At 43.5% G+C, this 18,336-nt stretch overlaps 1 protein-coding gene across 2 annotated transcripts in view; it reads right to left on the reverse strand.

Annotated features, from left to right (window-relative positions):
* CLCF1 (cardiotrophin like cytokine factor 1) overlaps window positions 1–13,096 on the reverse strand; it is a 61,545-nt gene extending 48,449 nt beyond the window's left edge. Inside the window, exon 1 of one of the 2 annotated variants that reach the window (XM_060262897.1) lies at window positions 12,921–13,096. In XM_060262897.1, the coding sequence (XP_060118880.1) occupies window positions 12,921–12,936 (16 nt within the window). In that variant the 5' untranslated portion in view covers window positions 12,937–13,096. Of the gene's footprint in view, window positions 1–11,963; window positions 12,111–12,920 lie in introns of those variants that run through there. The other variant, XM_060262896.1, reaches the window with a different exon arrangement.
* Window positions 13,097–18,336: the final 5,240 nt, after the last annotated feature.

An 18,336-nucleotide genomic window follows, 5' to 3' on the forward strand; every position in this document is an offset into this window, starting at 1 on the left:
TGCACATGAAGGCTCTGGCCCGCAGCTACATGTGGTGGCCTGGGATCGATGATGCCATTGAATCTGGGGTTGCCCAGTGCCAGCCATGCCAGGAAACTTGCCCAGCTCCACCCTGTATCCCAGCTCACCAGCAGGAGTCCACACGTAACCCATGGTCCTGCCTGCACTTGAACTTTGCAAGGCCATTCCTGGGCCAAGTTTTTCCTTATCGTGGACTCCCACTCTAAATGGCTAGAGGTAGCCCCCGTGCCTTCCACGTCATCTAGGGCTGCCATGGGGGCTCTCCGTAAGGTGTTCGCTACCCATGGTCTGCCTAACACGCTCGTTTCCGATAGCCGGACAGCTTTCACATTGGCAGAGTTCCAGGACTTTCGCAGGAGAAACCTTATCAAGCATATTAGGTCAGCCCCATTCCACCCGGCCACTAACAGCCAAGCCGAGAGGATGGTGCGGTCCACAAAGGAGTCTCTCTGCCACATCATCCATGGGGACTGGGAGGTCCATCCAGCCGAGTACTTACTGGCACAACACACAACCCCCAGCACCACCTCCGGTCGCAGTCCAGCCAAGCTGCTTATGGGCCACCGACTGTCCACACTACTGGACCAGATACACCCCGACTGAGCCCCCGACTTTCAGGATGTGCCAGAGGTGGTCTGAGCACCCTGAGGGTTCAATACGGGGGTCCATGCTATGGTTGCTAAAAACTATGGGCGAGGCTAGTGTGGATACTGGCCCGGAACTCAAGACTACTGGGGTCGGTCATGTATGAGTTAACCACAGAAGGTGGGTTTACAATAAGGCAACATATAGACCAACTGTGGTCACATGAGGTGCCAGGGGATGAGAGCGATGAAGATGATCCGCTGGCCTCATCAACCCCAACAAACACTGAAGGGATAGAGCCACCTGCTGACCCGACCCCCATAGCCACGGAACTGACAGGCTCTGTGATCTCGGTTTCTGTGCTTCCCTCAGAGCCGGACATCAGTGGGGAAGCAGAACTGCTGGCTGAAAGCCCAGAATCACCGCTCCCTTCCCAAGTCGTGCCAGAACCAGTGACCACTCCCCCAGCATCTCCACTGCCCAGGCAGTCGACGCAGGAGTACCGCAAGCCTGCATACCTTCAGGACTATGTCTGTAGGCTTGCGAATTAGGCGAGGGGAGGGATGTTATATACTGGACTTAATTGAAGACTGTAGTGGATGTTCCTGCCAAGCTCACTGGAACCAGATGAACAGAGCTTGGGGGACTTGGGAACAATGGGCAGCAGGATCCAAATCCCTGCTGCCCTGCACCAATCACAGCCCCCTGCTGGTTTGAACTATCCAATAATGTGCTTGCACAGGAATGCAGAGTTTATATAGTTGGCCATGTTGGCTCAAGTTTTGCAGTCTTAGTAGAGCAACCTCCACCATGCTGTATCGAATAAAGAGCTGTTTATCACTGCTACCTCATCTCATCAATGCCTAGAACCCACTATATTATACAACCAGTAGAGTCCTCAGAGTCTGTGAAGTTGGGGCTGAATTCTTTCCCCATCTCCTTTAATTACAGAGGTTATGGACCAAGCTGAAGAAGTACAACAACCTGATCTGGGGATGAAACGCGAAGAAGGGTTAAGTACCTTTTCTGTGAGGTGGTAGAATACAGATGCCAGAGTGCTAGATGAGTTGTGTCATTTTGGTTGTGACATGGTGTGAAGTTTGTGGGAAATATACTTCAGGATCTGGCAATAGCTGAGATGGGAGCCCTTATCCTTCAGCGCTTTACATGGCAAGAAGGTTGGTGTTCTGGGGAAGATTGTCTGAAGACCATTTTCAGAAATGGTTTCTTCGCTTTCTGGGAAAGTGACTGAACGTTCTGCTGGTGTTTGACCCTATTTTTGGCTCTTTGCAGGGCAAGAAAGTCCTTTCCTGTTTTCACAAACCAGAACAAGAGCTCCTTGGGGCAGGTAAGTCTCCCACAACTGCTTTCCTTTGCCTTAGGAGGGGAAGGGGGTTCAGAGGAACTCCAGAAATAGGTAAAAGAGCAAAACATGCAAGAGCAGCACAGGACCTTCCTCTTGCTGGCTTGCAGTATATTTTTAATGAATCATTTGGTAAGATCAACTTAAATTGCAACCTCCATCCCTGTATTGTAGAAAGAGAATGGGGCACACTATGTGGGAGAGTAATTATAGGGGAAGGGGGACTGTGAAGGGTTGAGAAAAAAGTCAGATTTGGGGTAAGGCGAGGGGATTTAGTACATGTACAGGGCAGAAGGAGGAGCAGAAAAGATTCATACTTCTTCAAACCTGTGCTTAAGATAATTTAATATGTGGCCCTTAGCATCTTTAAAGCATGCTGTGCAAAATCAAGGGGGTTAAAAAGTGTAAAAATATCCTTCCTTTCCCCCTACACTGTCTGTATGTGCTTGTTAATGGAATGAGGATATTAATCCATAATGCAAGTTCAAAATCAGGGTGTAGTAATTATTTTGGATTAATATATTTTGTCTTATTTTGTTTTGCTGCAGGCAATTTATGGCGCAAACTTACAGCGATCTGGCATTAAGAAACAGTTGATCTGTGCTTCAGTGAAGCTAGTGCCTTCTTTTACTTGGTTCAAGGCATGTTTTTAATATACTGTGGTTTCATAGGAACCTCAGAAGTGCATGTGTTTGTGAATTGTGTAGTGAAGGGGTGTCTACAGCAACCTTCAGAGAGACTGCAAGTGTAAACTACCCAGTCTACCTCAACCAGATGGTGAAAGGCTCCATCTCACATGTCTTAGAGTGCAGATGCCAGCGTTATTATCTTTTCCTTGCCTCACAGGACAAAGCGAAGGGGAGAGCCACAGGTCACTATACTGTTGAGCATCACGACGTAGTGAAGTAACGTCATGTTTAGGAAATATTTGCACACGTTTCCAACAGCCAGCGTGGATCTGTGCTAGTTGCACTGAATGCTTGGCCAAACTTGAGGAATCATAAAGGTTTCTATGTACAGCCTGTATACATGTACTCAATGCAATCCCCTGTACAGCCTGCTATGAATCAATTATCGTCTTATTTTGGTGTGTAGTACTTGATAGAGACACCGTTAACGAGTCAAATGCTTCATACTTTTTCTCTTTTCAACCAGCTATTGGGGTGGGCCATTATTATTCCCAGTTTATAGAAGTGAATGATACTGACAGTATCTTGTCCAGAATTATCTGGTGGCTCTTTGGCTGATCTGGATCTGCATGATTAGTAGGTGGGTGGGCTGGAGAGAGATTATTGTTTGAGGTGTTGGTTGCATACCCTGCTTGTCCTTACATCTGTTTGTTCCCTTAGGCACACTCCAGGCTGAGCAAGTGGAGGAGTCTGCTGATGACATTGGGGAGTCCTGAGCAGCCGGCAGACTTGTTTGCATCAGTAATGACAGAGTCAAGGCCATGCAAAAAAAAAAAAAACTAACAGTGAAATTAACCAGACAGTGGCTGTGCTTTGTAATGATTTTTCCATTGTGAGGTAAGCTGTATCATACTGGGAGAAAGGGGTGTAGGGTGAAGAAGGGAATTACAGGGAACAGAAAGAGTGTGAAACAGAATGAAACACAGAAGGAGATTCCTGGGTGGATGTAAGATTCTCCATAGGTTATTTGGCCCATGGAGAAACTTCCAGCTGTTTACAAGTGGAGACATAGCTGAACATTTGCTAGAAAGCAGATGAAACTGATTCCTGTTCTGTTAAGTGAGACTGGCTTCCAGGTAAGTGTATTTAAGAATGCGACACCAATGTCTGCAGCACAAAAATAAAAGATATTTCATGGCTTTTGTTTTTGAATATTTTTTTTACTGAAGTGGCTACCTATGGTCTCAAACCGTTCCTGAAGCTAAATGTATCTTACCCACAGTAAATGAACAACTGGTCAAAAACCGTCCAAGCTTAGAGACAAATGCAAAGAACCATAAACAAGTGCAAATGGGGAATTATGGCAATGGAAATTGATAAGGGCAGAGTCAATGGAAAACAGCTGAAAGGATAGGGCTAGAAACTTTGGTGCTTGGTAAGCTGAGGAATCAAACGCACTGGGTGTAATACAGAGGTTCGGTGCACAAGTTCTATTGAAATCACTTAGCTGTGCTTTGCTTCATTGATTTGCCTACAGAGCAGCATGCAAAAGACATTGGCAGAAAATTTGATGGGCTGTTTAGTGAACTGGGATGCACTGAGGCTATAAAAGCACACTCTTAATATTGGTCCCAGTGTGCCACGGAAAATGCGGACACTGTGTAAAGACTCCTTGACAGAGTGAGAGACAGAAGTGGCACCAGACCAGATGGAAAAATGAGATGCTTTTGGGCTAGGGATCCGGCCTCTCTAATGAAAGCCAAACAAGTGGAGCGTTTGCCTAGGCCCAAAAGTTGTGAGCAGGGCCACCGAGTATGCACAGTGCCCCTGGAGGACAGTTGAAGAGATCATGTCTAGACTGCAAAATGCAAAAATAATTTCAGATTTGGGTGCAAGCCAATGGTTTTGGCAGTTCCAGCTCAACACAGAAAGTGCCAAACTCTGCACCTTTCGCTCTCCTTCTTGATCTATGTTACAAGGATTTCTCTTTGGAATCATAAATACCTGAAATTATCAGAACATCATTGCCTGAACATCTCAGAATGTAAGTGAGGTAGTTGCCTGTGCTTATATTACCTGGGACCTGAAATGGGAGTGTTCTTTATAACTAACTACAACAGATATATACTCAGAAGTAACTCCCACAGATTTCAGTGGAACTTACTTTCACTAATTGAGTTGGGATAACAAAAGACTTCCTGCAATGTAACACAATGGTCGTTTTCGCACTCACCTCCAGCCGGCGCGACCCCCCTCTTCACTGCTTTTTGGCGATTTACGTTTGAGCGGCTTTTGCGCCGGGAGTTTCCGGCGCAAAAGGCTGCTCCGCGGCATTTAGTGCGAAATCCGCGCAGATCCTGCGCGGTGAAGAGGGGGGTCGCGCCGGCTGGAGGTGAGTGCGAAAACGACCTATATGAACTTCCATTAAGGCAAAGCAGCTACACAAGTGAAAAAAATCTCAGACATGCAAAGAGCAAGGGACGTGCTGAAATGCTGTGAGGAAATTATTTCTTTCAGTTGCTGCATGTGATGTGGAGTTAGCTGGCAGCATGTTTTATAGATGGACATTCTTAGAAGTGAAGTATTGATAACGGAACTGACTAATGACAAAAGAAGGACAAGGGATGGAGTTGGTAAGAGAAGTTGGTACAGAAGTGAGTGAATTACACAAGTTTCTTGTAAGCATCCTGAGACTGCAGATTTAGGCTTATAGAAATCAGATCTCTTTATACACACTTTACAGGAAGTTCCATTACATCAAGATAGTGATAATTGTATTTGGTAGACTGCAGAAAGTTTCTTTCAAGGAGTATCATAAGCCATGTTCCCTAAAATTAGATACAGGAGCAAGTGGTGATCTGAAGTAAACATTGAACTGAGCACTACTGAAATGAAATCTAACCAGTTTAGTTTGAAAGGAAACCACAGGTGACATGAGCTTACATGAGTGTCAAGGTTAAAGCCAAAAGGAGGGGGAAAGTCATATTGAGAGGAAATAGCTGCATACAATGGGATTCTGTACAGAAGCCATCATCTATTAACACTGCATGGAATGGAGATTAGTAATACTGAACACATTGCCTAGTGCCCATCTGGTAACTGAAACATGTAAGAACAGAGCTCATGATGTCCTGTCCTGGCTAGGCATGAATAGTACTTAACCAACTATCCATTGTGAAATCTACAGCCAGTGTGAAAAACAAAGGCAAAAACCATTGCAACAATTCACCTAGTGATGCAGCACAGTAGTTTCTGGCTTTTCACAACTGTAAAAGTGTTCCAGTGTTGGTGGTCACTCTGTTGCAAAGGGTAAGGCAAGTCAATTTAATTTTAGCTTGTAAGGTTTTCTGTTCATAGTTGGCTTTGGAAATTCAGGCCATTGATGAAAGTAAATGTCAGGTATCTCAGAATTTCAGAGAACTCATAACAGAAAATGGCTTAGTGATTGATTTCTGAGTGTTTCATCTAGGCTTGCTCTCTGTATCAGATTCTGGACCTCCCTAGGTACAGAGATTGGTAGTGAATCAGAGTAACTCCTGGGGATTTTGTTGGGGAGACACGCATTTCTAAGACAATAGCAAGGACTCAAGCATCTTACTGACCAGAAGAATGAAGAACCAACACTTAAGCAGTATACCAAGCCAAAGAATTATCCCAAGGAGTTGTGTGCCAGTGAATAAAAATGCATTTGGATACCTGTAATAAATGGCATTTCCACTGAGAATGTTAGGAGGTAAAAAACAGTCCCACAGACACAGGAACTACATGTACCAAAAATAATGATCACTGTAAGGAAATTGAAACCCACTCACCATGGACAATAAACAGTCCTGACAAAGAGGGCTGAGACACCATAGAGGAAACTGACTCAAGAAAATGAGCTACCTATGCTCACTGCTTTTTTTTCCCAGGGTGTCTGTCACCTTATTTTCACCTCTGGCTCTCCTTACGAAAGAACTCCAGCTTTAATTGCAATTCATCTTTCATCCTCTTTATCTTTGCTCATTCTACACACAGGCTACAGGTCCTATCTAGAGTACATCAAATCTGCCACTGCTAACACTTCTAGTCACCTCTTCCTGGACTGGACTCTAAAATAGCACTGTGCCCTCATCTGTCTTGGTCTTGCACACTTCCAGTTTGCTTCTTGCAGTTCTGCTCTCTGTCTTTGGCTCCTATAGTTCCATCTTCTCCCATCTGCTAGATCATTCCTTCAGTACCACATTTTGTACCCTCCTCCTCTTTTGTATAAGAGAAATTGGATCTCCATCTTTGGCCATTCTATGACCCAGCTCTGAGGATCTTGTCACTGTCACTAGCTTTTGCTGTTGGCTTTACATCCATGCCCCATGAGCCTTACTTCATGAGTGGACTGAAATTCAGTGTGGTCAGAATACAGTTTGATTTTCCCATATATAGTCAGGGTACCATGATGCCTCTTGTTCAATGTTCTCTCAAGACCTCAGGCATCCCACTGTGACTGAGTTCTGGTGTTTTCTCCTCTGCAACATTTGGGCAGTCATCCAAAGCTCTTACCCATGGCCCAGATTATTGCAGTGTTGACTTTTCTATCTGTGACCATCCCCACTCCCCAATCCTTGGCTTTCTGTTACTTTTAGTATTCTGATTCAGGAACCTATATTCCTTCTCCCTTGCTTCACTCGAGTGATCCTATTTCTTCCTAACTATGGAATGTTTATCAGCCTAGTCTGTCTCATGCTGGGACTCATCCTATTCTTCTTGTTTGTCTGTACTTCCTCAACTGTATTAGCAATAGTAGAAGAAGAAGAGACTGGATTTAAACTCTGCCTTTCAGTACATGAAGGAGTCTCACAGCAGTTTATAATCTCCTTCCCTTCCCCACAGCAGACACCCTGGGACTCTGAGGTAGGTGGGGCTGAGAACTCTCTAAAAACTACTCTTGAGCAGAACAGCTCTGAGAGAGTTATGAGTGACCCAAGGTCATTTCAGCAGTGTGAAATCAAACCCAGTTCTCCCAGATAAGAGTCCACACACTTAACCACTACACCAAACTGTACTCCCATCCTCAACCATTACCCATATACCTAGGCTTCTCCTATCTGAACTGCCAGCATCTGAGGTTTCAGCAGTAAATAAAAAATAGAATGTCTGCCCTTCACCACCTGTGAAAAATTATCACCATAATTCCCAGTTTTTTAAATTACTTTTGCATCCTTGCAAGCATTAGTAGAGAGTTGTAAAGGTAAATTCTGCTGGCTATTAGGTTAGAACCCTAGTAATCAGGGAGTATCTTTGAGATAGTTTTGTGATAAGCAGAAGCTGGACTGGGTAGATGTTTTAAACAGCAGGAAAACTTGAGCTTGGTATTGATTTTAGAAATTAAATGTAATACTGGGTTGTTGGAAACTGGGTGTCCATCTTTGGACTTGGATTCCTAAGGAGTAAAGGTTGTACTTTTAATATTCACTATCTTCTAATTTTCTACAGTGGTTTCAGTTCACATAGTATAAGAGAATCTCTGGATGGTTCTAATGTAGAGGTCTGAATGTATATTTCCCCCCCTGTGTCAAATTTCCACCACAGCCCTTCTGCCCACCTGGTCTCCGTGTTTATCAGGTCCAGCATGGGACTAGAGTAGTTCAGATGGCTGAATTCAAGGAAAGGGAGAAAGCATTTGCCTCTTCCAGGGCAAGTTATATCCCATGTGCTCTCTCTTGTGTGCCAGTTTTTCTGGGTGTCTGGCAGTCCTACCAAATTTTAATCACTGGTAAACATTTGTCTTCAACTTCATATGCAGGGTGAAAAATGGTTTTAGAAGTATGTACAAGACTTCCCATACTTTAACGTTTTTCTCTTTGGGTTTTAACTGGAATGCCCAAACCAGCAGCCATTCCAAGCAACTTAACTGTAATGCCTGGCTACCTGTGAAGAGTTCGGGTTGTATACCAAAACATATGTCAGATTTCTAGACCACTGCCTTGCACACAGAGAACTTGGCCGTGCCTGTACAGCACTGAATCAGGAGTACAGGAAACTGTGGTATGCATCCCTCAAAATTGAAGTCTCTATCAAAATGTCGTACTTGAGACTCATTTGTGTCACTCTCCTTATAAAGGCATATTACTGTCTTGTCACAATGGTGCAGAACCTTCAAACTATTCTTGTAACTGTTCCCTCCAACCCCCCCCCCCCTTTTAATTTCCTGGCTGCAGGCTTAGGATCAGCAAACCTAAACCAGCAGCAAACTTAATGAGGAGCATCTGTAGGGAAAGGGCATGCACGTGGAAGTGTGTGTGTGTTGTGTGTGCGCACAGATGTGTGTGAGCACAAGAGCTTGGACAGCAGGAGGTCTACCTCTTGAGGCTTAGGGGTTTGAATGCAGCTTACTGTGAGAAGGAAGATTGAGGGATCGTAACAGTTGTTGTGCTGCACAAGACTGTCCCAAATCAGGATTTAGTTTCTCTGAAGTGTCTGTTTCCTTAAGATTGTTGTGGGGTTTGGAGGCCTTATAACAAGCCGATAAAGGCAGTGCTGAATACATTAATCTATGCACAAGGCTGGGAAACAAATTTGCTCCCCAGTGTTAAATAATGATCAAGAAAAGCATGATTCAGATATTATGCAGGAATGCTTTTTTTTCCTGAGCTGAGGCGGCAAATTCCAGGCATCTCTCCATGTGTGTGTGTATTTCCTGATAGAATTGTAGATACACGTCTGTGTAATATCAGGACAGACGCTGTGGATTACTGCCCATCATGTCACATACCTGCCCATCCTCACACTGACTGTTTACACTGTTTCCTTCCTATGTATAAATAGCCACATGGTGAGTCTGATGAGGCTGCAGTAAGAAAGATGCCACTTGTGCTAAGGGAGAATGATTTCCACCCTGTTCAGGCTAGTGCCTCCTCCCGCCCCTGCCTTTCTGTTTTGAGCCTGATCAGCCCGCAGCCAGATGCTATCATTGACAGAAAGAGGTATATGCATACATATACCTATTTGATTGTATCTTTTCCAAACATGCACTTGCCAAGCATTTGACCAAGCCTTGTATAGCTTGGGACTTAGATCCCACAGAAGGACAAGAACTCTGGGTCTTTCCACTTCCACTTCATAACATCATACTCTGCATTAAGCTCAGGAATGAAATGCATGCAAATTGACACAGCATTAGATCTTTGCCAAATTTAGTGGTGGGATGGACAGATGGACATGGAAAATGAGCCAACAGTAAAAGCTTCCCACTCCATCACCTCTGAGCAGAAAACTTAATGAGGAGCATCTGCAGGGAAAAACAGGCACGTGTGTGTGCACACGTGTGTGTGTGTGCACACATGCACAGCTGTTTTGAGCAGAAGGCACTCTGCATTCCAAGTTGCCTGTGGCTCGGCAATACATCTGGAATAGGGCTAATCCCAACCTCTATTCTGATGTTCCCTAATCTATGGCACCAGGGAATATCTATCTCAAGCATTTTATTATGCCTACATACGTATAAGAGTTGGCTTTTGTGTGAGAACAGTGGATCCCTAGCATTCCACCACTGTCAGTGGGAGTGTTGGTTAGAGGAAGGGCTTCAGCATCTCCTTTGTACAGAGAGGCTCATGTGGCCTGGTGCATGTCAGCCTGTGCTGGTCAAGTCATGGAGCTAACAAAGACTAAAGGCATCAGCTTCTACAAAGGCCACCCCTGCATGGGTCCTTGTACGTCATTTATATGTATGCATGTGTGTGCACACATATGCCGGTAACTTTTTTGGTCTTTATGCACAGCTGTTTCGAGAGGGGCACAATTTGTGAAAAAGGCACCCCTTAATCATTTCCAAGTATATAGTCTCCCTCTACTCAGATTCTCCCATGATATTTTCAGTATATCTCTTCCTCCACAGCATCCTTTCTTCGCCCCTATTCAAACGGTCCTCTGAGAAGCTTTCTGGTGTAAAACTAAAGCAGCCCACACGAGGCACACCAGTGCCCAACCACCCCTGCATGTTGTTAGCGGAGCATTTCTCTCTCTGATTAGACTGCCCATGAAAATTGCTCCTTAAACTGCAAAAATTTTCCCAAGTTGCTACCTTTAGTTTCTGGATTGGGCAATGGAAGTGTATTTGTTTCTCAGCAAAATGCTGTTCAGACCACCCCCCTCCCCTTAACTTTCTTCAATGGTTTTAACCAAACAGCAGGACTTACTGGCTCTAAGCATCGACCCAAACATACACACAACATCTTTCCTCATCAGACTTAGCAATGAAAATTTGGGCTCTTGATCTTTTGGGATGTGAAAGAGCAAGTTCTGAGTACTCCTGTCTGCTCAGAGGGGGATGAATAGGGTTGGTCTCCCTGGTCCCATATTTTTTCAGGATATTTCCCCCCACCTTTCTTGCTTTTCTTTCTCTAGCACTTCTAGCATCCACAGTGAAAAAGCCCAAGGATTTGTTTTGTTTTGTTTGCTCTTTCCTTTTTTAAGAGCTGACTCTATGGGAGCTAGAGACTCCCCTCTTCCCAAACGGCGTGATTGTCAAAAGAGCCAGTCCAGGAAACAAACCGCTTTTGACCTTTTAAGGCTTGTTTTTACATTTTTATTTTATTTTAAACACAAGCCCTTGCCCAGAAAGCCTGGGGTGTTGTCTGCAAAACACAAAACCCCCATTGCTTATAAAAATTACACCCTGCAGGAAAAAGTACTCTCACTCCAAGTAATTCCCCACCACCACCTCCAGCCTCCTCAAAGTAGCCGCAAGAAAAGTTTTGCTAACCAGGCTGCAAATGTTAAAACTCTAAGGATTAACAAAACAAAAAAAAAAAGAAACCCTCACAGTATTTAGGAAGGCTTGGACACTTCCTAGGGTTCTCATTCTCTCCCCACTTCCATCCGCCCCAGAGAAGGACATTTCCTCATTTTGGCAAAAAAATCTTGCTTCAGGGTGGTTTTTTCCCCCCCCCCTCCTGTTCTTTGTGGGTTTTTTAAAGCCTAAACAAAAACTCTGTATCCCTTTATTTTAGCAACCAAACATTTTCTTTCTGTGCTGGGACGGCGTTTAACTCAAGCCATTGGGGGGGGGGGGGTGTACTTTTTAGCCCCCGTCTGAAATGCTGGTGACTTTGATTTTGCTCTGTCAGTTTGGGATGTTATCCCCTTGCTAAGCAGCGTCCCGTCCCCCCCCCCCCACGTAATCACAAACATGCATGAAAAAGAGGGAAGGGGGGGGGGCAGAGGGAAAGTCTTAAATCAGTCCCAAAACCAGACAGACGTTTTAATCAAATCAAATTAGAATCAGCAGAGGTGGGGGGGGGGGAGAGAGAGAGAGAAACGACAAGGCACATTGCAAGACCCCCGCCCCATCCCCCCCCCCTCTGAAAACTGAATGAGATGCGAGCCCTTACCTGAACCCCCCCCAGCAACACATAGCATAGTAGACTCAGAGTGTGGGCTGGGGGCGACGCTGCGGGTTAGCAGACAAACGGTTTTGTTCCGAATGATCGCTGCAGCTCCCCGGTGCGGAGTGAAAAATTGCCTTTCTCCCGGCTCGCTCTGCCTGCCCCGAGTTCCTTTCCTTTCCTTTCCTTTCCTTTCCTCCCCCCCCCCCCCCCTTTCTTTATTTGTTTTGGTTTGTGTTTGCTGGGTGTTAGGTGGGAAAAGCTGTCTGTACTTTTTTTCTGTATGTGCGCAAAGTTTTCACCGCTCTTTCTCTCTCTCTCTCTCTCTGTCTCCCCCTCTCCCCTCTTCCACCTCCCGTGATTTGCTCTTTTGATTGGTGTCCAGGAATGTAAGAATATAAAAAAAAAGAAAAGAAAGCAAAGAAAAAGTGCATACACCCTCTCTCGAAGCTGCTGCCTTTTTTTAAAAAATTCAAGTGTTAAGCAGAACCAGGTTGCTTTCAAGAATGCATTTGATGCAACTGTATACAAGCGCAGGCTCATTCATTTCTCTCCCTTTCCCCTTCTGTTCACCCCCCACCCCAACATACCCCCTTCAGTTCTTCAAACCTGGGGAGAGGGGTGATGGAAAGGTAAAGGGGGTTTAGGACTAGGCTTTGCTCAAAGTTAAAGGAAGAGGAAAGAAAAAGTCTTTTTTTTTCTTTTTTTTTGCAAAAGAACTATCCAGAGGAAATGCCAGCCCACCATACCCCACCCCACCCCACCCCCCTCCACCCCGCTCCCTAGATATCTGGATGCTGCCAAGATTTGCTAGTGGCATTTTTAAAAGGCTTCCAGCAAATGTTGGAGAAATCAAATGGGTTTGTGAGGGCTCAGTTGGGGTGCTGAGTGAGCAGGAGAGGTGGGCTGGCTTCTCTCCAGAGGAGCGAAGGCTGGAGAAAGGTACCAAGGCAGAGCTCCTACCTGCTCTGAACTCCATCTGCTTAAAGCCCCAGTCCGGTGCAGCCCTGGAAGGTAGGTGTGTGACTAAATGCTTCCTTTCGCCGAGGGGTCTGCATGGAGTCTGCTGCCTCCTTTATTCTGGGCCAGGATTAATAATCCCGTTTGCCAATCCCACTCACTAGGGTTTGGTTTGGTTGTGGGTTTGGTTTTTTTTTTTTTAATTTGGTGAAGATATTCGTGAAACCTTCTTCTCTTCTAACCTCCCCCCCCCCCCTCCTTCCTGACGTGTAAAGCTTTAACCACAAAGCAAAGCCCAGTCCCAGAGGGTGGGAGAGTGTGGGGGGCATGGGGGAGGAGAGGTACAGCAGATTGGCTCCTCTCCCCTACTAAGAGACAAGGCGAGGTGAGTGTGTGAAACCACCCTTTCTCAGACTGAAATGCCAGATTTGGAAAGGGAGGTGGAGGGAGGGGAGGAAAGCTTGGGTGGTGGTGGGGGGGGGAAGAAGGGGTGGGGATAGAGGGAAGAAACTGACCCATTCTCTTTCTCCATTTCTTTCGCCTTCCCTTCTGCTTCTCAGGCTGGCTATCTGTAATACGTTCCTGTATAAGAGGTCCTCAGCCGAGCCATTTGGCCTGAACTGTGTAGGGATTGAACATTATAATACCCCTCCAAGTACCAGGAGCTTAGAGCACCTCTGCCTCCCTGCTGCCCTTTTACAGCAAACAAAACACAATGGCTTGCTGGTGGGTTGTTAGATGTTTGTCCCATTCTCACCATCAGAATGGCATTTTAGTCATCGGCAGGTGACTAACCCTCTAGGCGACAGATGTCATGAAAGGCTGATGTGGGAGTGAGTGCTGATAGTTCACTCAACATGCAGTCAAGGGCATTGGGGTGTGTGCACCAGTGGTTCTTTGTCTGTTCTTCCTCCCCCAGCAAAAAAAAAAAAGTTCATACACATTTGTCTGTCATTCATCCTACTGTTCTTCCTTCCTTCCTTCCTTTGTGTGCGTGCATATTTGAGTTCTGATTGTAATTCATTAATCAGCAAAAGAGTTTCCAGCTTTATTTCAGCACAGGGCTTGTGACTCAGCACTCTGCTTTCCAACATCAGGGCAACCTCTCCCCCCCCCCCTTTCCTGATGGACTCATTGGAAAACCACTGTGATAAGGAAACCTGAGAGACTGCAAAAGGGCTCAGGTGGTTGCAAAGAGGGGAGGGATCAAGTTTGTCCCAGAGATAGGATTTTTAAAAAGACAATAATCCTGCCTTGCAATATGAGAAAGAAAAAAAAAATCCATAGTGAAGTAATGTAAACACAAACTACTCTTACATTGTATAGATTCAGGCGGCTGATCTGAAGCAATAGAACGAAGTTTGAGTCTAGTGGTACCATTAAGACCAACAAAGTTTAATTCTGGGTATAAGCTTTCATGTGCCTGCGCACTTCTACATGATGTAGATCAAAAACCTGTGAGGTTTTCTTCCTTGCCCCTCCCTGCTCCCAAGTCCTGAGCATTTTTTTGGATATATTTGTTCCTTTAGTGTGCACTGTTATGTACTATAAACCTCACAGAGTTCAAAAAGTTTTACACACACAGCACTACATGTAGGATTGTAATACTTTGAATACATACTTGAATTCCATATGCAACATTCACATTAGCCAATCTGCAGTGAAGATGGTTTTGAACCCAAATCCTCCATTTTTGGATTAGATCAAATCCTTTCAGGGTTTTAATTAAAATCCTTTTAGGGGGTTAATTTTGATGTCTGTGTTCCTTCCGTACTGCCCCAATAAACCACTTTTTGAAGATTGGAGCTTTGAAATCTGCAGAATTTCTTTTTGTATGAAGTAGTTTCTAAATGTATATTGGTGCTCCCCCCCCCCCCTTTACTATGTTGTTTAAAAAGTTGCTTGACAAAAACACTCTTTTTGTATTTCAATAGCTAAGAAATTGTTTGTTTTCAATTACTTTCCTTTGATTAGGACCAACTTTGCTGATGGGAGTGCTTCTAACTAGAGGAGGAGTTTGGAAATAAACTTCACATTTAAAATAAACTATCAAATGTTATTAAAGCTGGCATGTCGGGTATATGGCAAAAAAGGAGGGGGGGGGACCCAAACTCTGTTGATTCACATTACTAAATATTTACATATTTTGCAAATGAGAAAAGCAAGGAAGAGAGTGGTTTTGTACTGTACAAGGAAATCCAATCACTTTATACAAAATTAATTGCATTTGTGAATAATTTTTTTCATTGTTAAAACCTGACTTGTTATTTACATGGAAAAACTATTATGAGGCTTTGAACTTTAGGGAGGAAGCGGGGGGAACCCTTATTCCTTTTCTTTCCTTGCGGGCTTTCACATAATGCTTTGTGTAAAAACAAAGGCGCTCACAGACACAACTAATTTTAGGGGCGGGGGGTTCTCTCCAAAAAAGTACTCTGTGCCTCCAAAAGGTAAAATTCAGAATTCATCTTAAATGCAGTCAGAGCTTAAACCCCTCAGCCCAGTAGATTTTATAACTAAAACCATTTTTGCTAGAATGTGCAATGAGTTGAACTTTCTGATCCTTATTTAAAAACTCCTTTACTAAATGTTTTGCATTCTCATATATTTTTAAGTGTGAATAAAAATTTCTTTGCTTCAGATTTGACTGGTGAACTTAGATTTAATTAGTGTAAAAATAAATAAATTGAAGGTACGTAGCAGGAGCTCAATTATGCATTCAAAAGAGAAAAGAGTCTTACACACAAAGCATTGCATTTCTTTTGGTCTAGACACAAATTTACGTGTTCATAAAATGAATAATGCTTTAGGGCCATGTTGCTTCCTAACCCTTGTTGCATGCTGTGTTTTTAACTCTGCTGCAAGGGACTGCAAATTGAATTGAAGAGTGAGGAATGTTGGGGTGGTAGTGTTCGCAAACCCAGAAAAAGCCTGAGTTGTGAAATTTGGTTCGTGATCTAAAGAAGACATTATTTTAAGTAAAAAACACTCAGGTTTGTTTTTTCCAGCAGAAAGATGCTTAAACCCTTGGCTGTTCTATATAAATATTTTAAAAAGGATGCTTGGGAAGTTCTGAATATAAGACACTCGTTATGTTCTATGGAAGTGTTAAAAACATGGGACATCTGTTTTGTCCTGTGGGACTTCAGGCCTTTTAGGACAGAAGACAATCCTTGACATAATGGGCATTCTCTAAAATAAAAGATGGCTGATTGCTGTATGTGTGCCAAGACATTGTGTCAAAATAGGAAATATCACAAAGATTTGAAAAATCCTGTGACAGAAGGGTTCTCAGAATACTTGTTTTCCAACATATATATTCGATGCTTTTTACAATATGGCTTGCTGGTGGTTCGTAAAATTGCTGAGAGTACTGGATGTAAATCCTCCATCACCTGCCCATCACCCTGAAAGTAACCCTAGACAAGGAGCTGGGCTCTGAAGTGTGAGCTGGGACATGCCCTAGATGTACATCAGGAATTAGAGGTTGACAGAGCAGCAGCTATGCCAGTCAACCTGTATATAGCATCCAAACAGCTTGCCTCCTTTGGGGTTTGTGATCCTATCCAGTATATATCAGTCTTTTGGAACCTCGAGAAGAGCTGCTACACCTGCAGAGGCCAGTATGTTGCTTCTAAAGCATGGGTTTTCCCCTGTTTAAGAAACTCCTTTCCACTAATAACAGTTTTGCAAATTGCATCATATCCTAACAAGAACTTCCAACTAGTAAGAAATGCTTCTAAAAGGGATGAAAGAAACTCTTTTTTTGTTCTTGGGACTGTTGCCTCTCTCAACTTCACCTGCCTTGATTCAGGAATTTCCTGAATTTGCTTTCAAAGAAACCTCTCCATATTTCACATATACCGTGTAGAAAGCACTGCACCATGTAAGGTATATTTGTTAAATATAAGATTGGAAAGGTGTAGCTGGTTCATTATGGAATGGAAAACAAACTTCTTCTATGAAGAAAACCAACCTTCTGAGCTGAATGTGTTGAGGTAATCATGCATCGAAAACATCTGATCCTGCTGATCTAGAAGATAACTCCAATGTTTGATACTGTCATTAAAGAGCAGGGCAAGACTGGGTAGGAATGTGTGACCCACTTTTTCTGCTTTATCATAGGACACTAGCCACTATCCTTCACAGAACCTTGTGTTATGTTTGTGAAATGAATGATAGGCTACTGTCAGAAATGTTTATATTCATGTGTTCTATAAGCAGTGCACCTAATCCTTTCACAATGGGATTTAGAATAAATTCTTTTCATTATCTTGTACAGCATTTTCTGGCTGCTTTTCTTGTTGGTTAGTAAAGAGACTATGGAATAGTAATCGGAAGCAAGAGTTGGAACCCAAGGAGGTGAACAGAATGAAGTCCAACTTCCTGATTACTGAAACTTGCATCCAGATTCCTCCCTGACTTTACAGCATGCAACCTACCTTTTACTTTTTAAAGCATCCTCTGCAACCATGAGATCTAGAAACATAACTTTTTAAAAACAGCTGAAGTTTTTAGAGTTCTAAGGGAAAGAGATTCTACACTGATGTAGTCATGGAGTGGCTTCAGGTACTGTGAATGGTGGGATGGAAAAGCATAAACTCTTGTTTTTCATCTCCTTGCACTTCTCAGTGTCATCTGAAACAGAACTCATGTGTATGTGAATTTTTTTGTATTCCATGGAGAAACAAAAGGGAAAAAATAAAGTACTTTTCCCGTGGATCGTAATGTCAAAAAATGACCAAGTTACATTAATCCATTACAACATACTGAAGTTAAACAGAAGTTTGTCAGTTTTGGGCATGAACACAGCTTGTTTGCTGTACCTTGCTCCTCCCACCTCTAGCATGAAGCTTGACTGAAAACCAAAACTGGTTTTGATCAAACTTCAGTGCAAATGTCTGGGCAAAATGGAGTTTATTTAGTCCCAACAACCTTGGTTTAATCCCAATTTCTGGGAAATAAACACACTCCAGTTAGCCCAAAAGTGTCTACATTCAAATGTCACAGTATATTCATGCCTGACCAAATGGAGGTTTTTAGTCAAGTTTTTGTGTGTGTTGGAATTGCCAGTAGAACGTGCAAGCATAGCTTCCAAACTCTGTTCATTTCTGACACCACCAGACTTATTATTATGCTCAGTTTGTTATAATCTCTGATTGCTGCCCTAGTCATGGAGATTGCTAGCTGTTTTAACAAACTGCCTTCTCTTTCAGCATCTTTGTGTGGGATGTGATGTCTAATTTAGAGTACATACCATAGTTTCAATATGGCAAAGTATTCTTGCATTGGGTAAAAATGTTTCAAGGGGTAACTGGTCTGAAATTAAGTGATTTTGGGAAAAATAACTCCCTAAATCTATTTGATTACTCCATTCGTAGCCTGACAACTGAACATAAATTCTGTTCCTAGTATTCCC

This window comes from Heteronotia binoei, chromosome 21 (assembly GCF_032191835.1).
Source record: "Heteronotia binoei isolate CCM8104 ecotype False Entrance Well chromosome 21, APGP_CSIRO_Hbin_v1, whole genome shotgun sequence".
Lineage (NCBI taxonomy): Eukaryota > Metazoa > Chordata > Lepidosauria > Squamata > Gekkonidae > Heteronotia > Heteronotia binoei.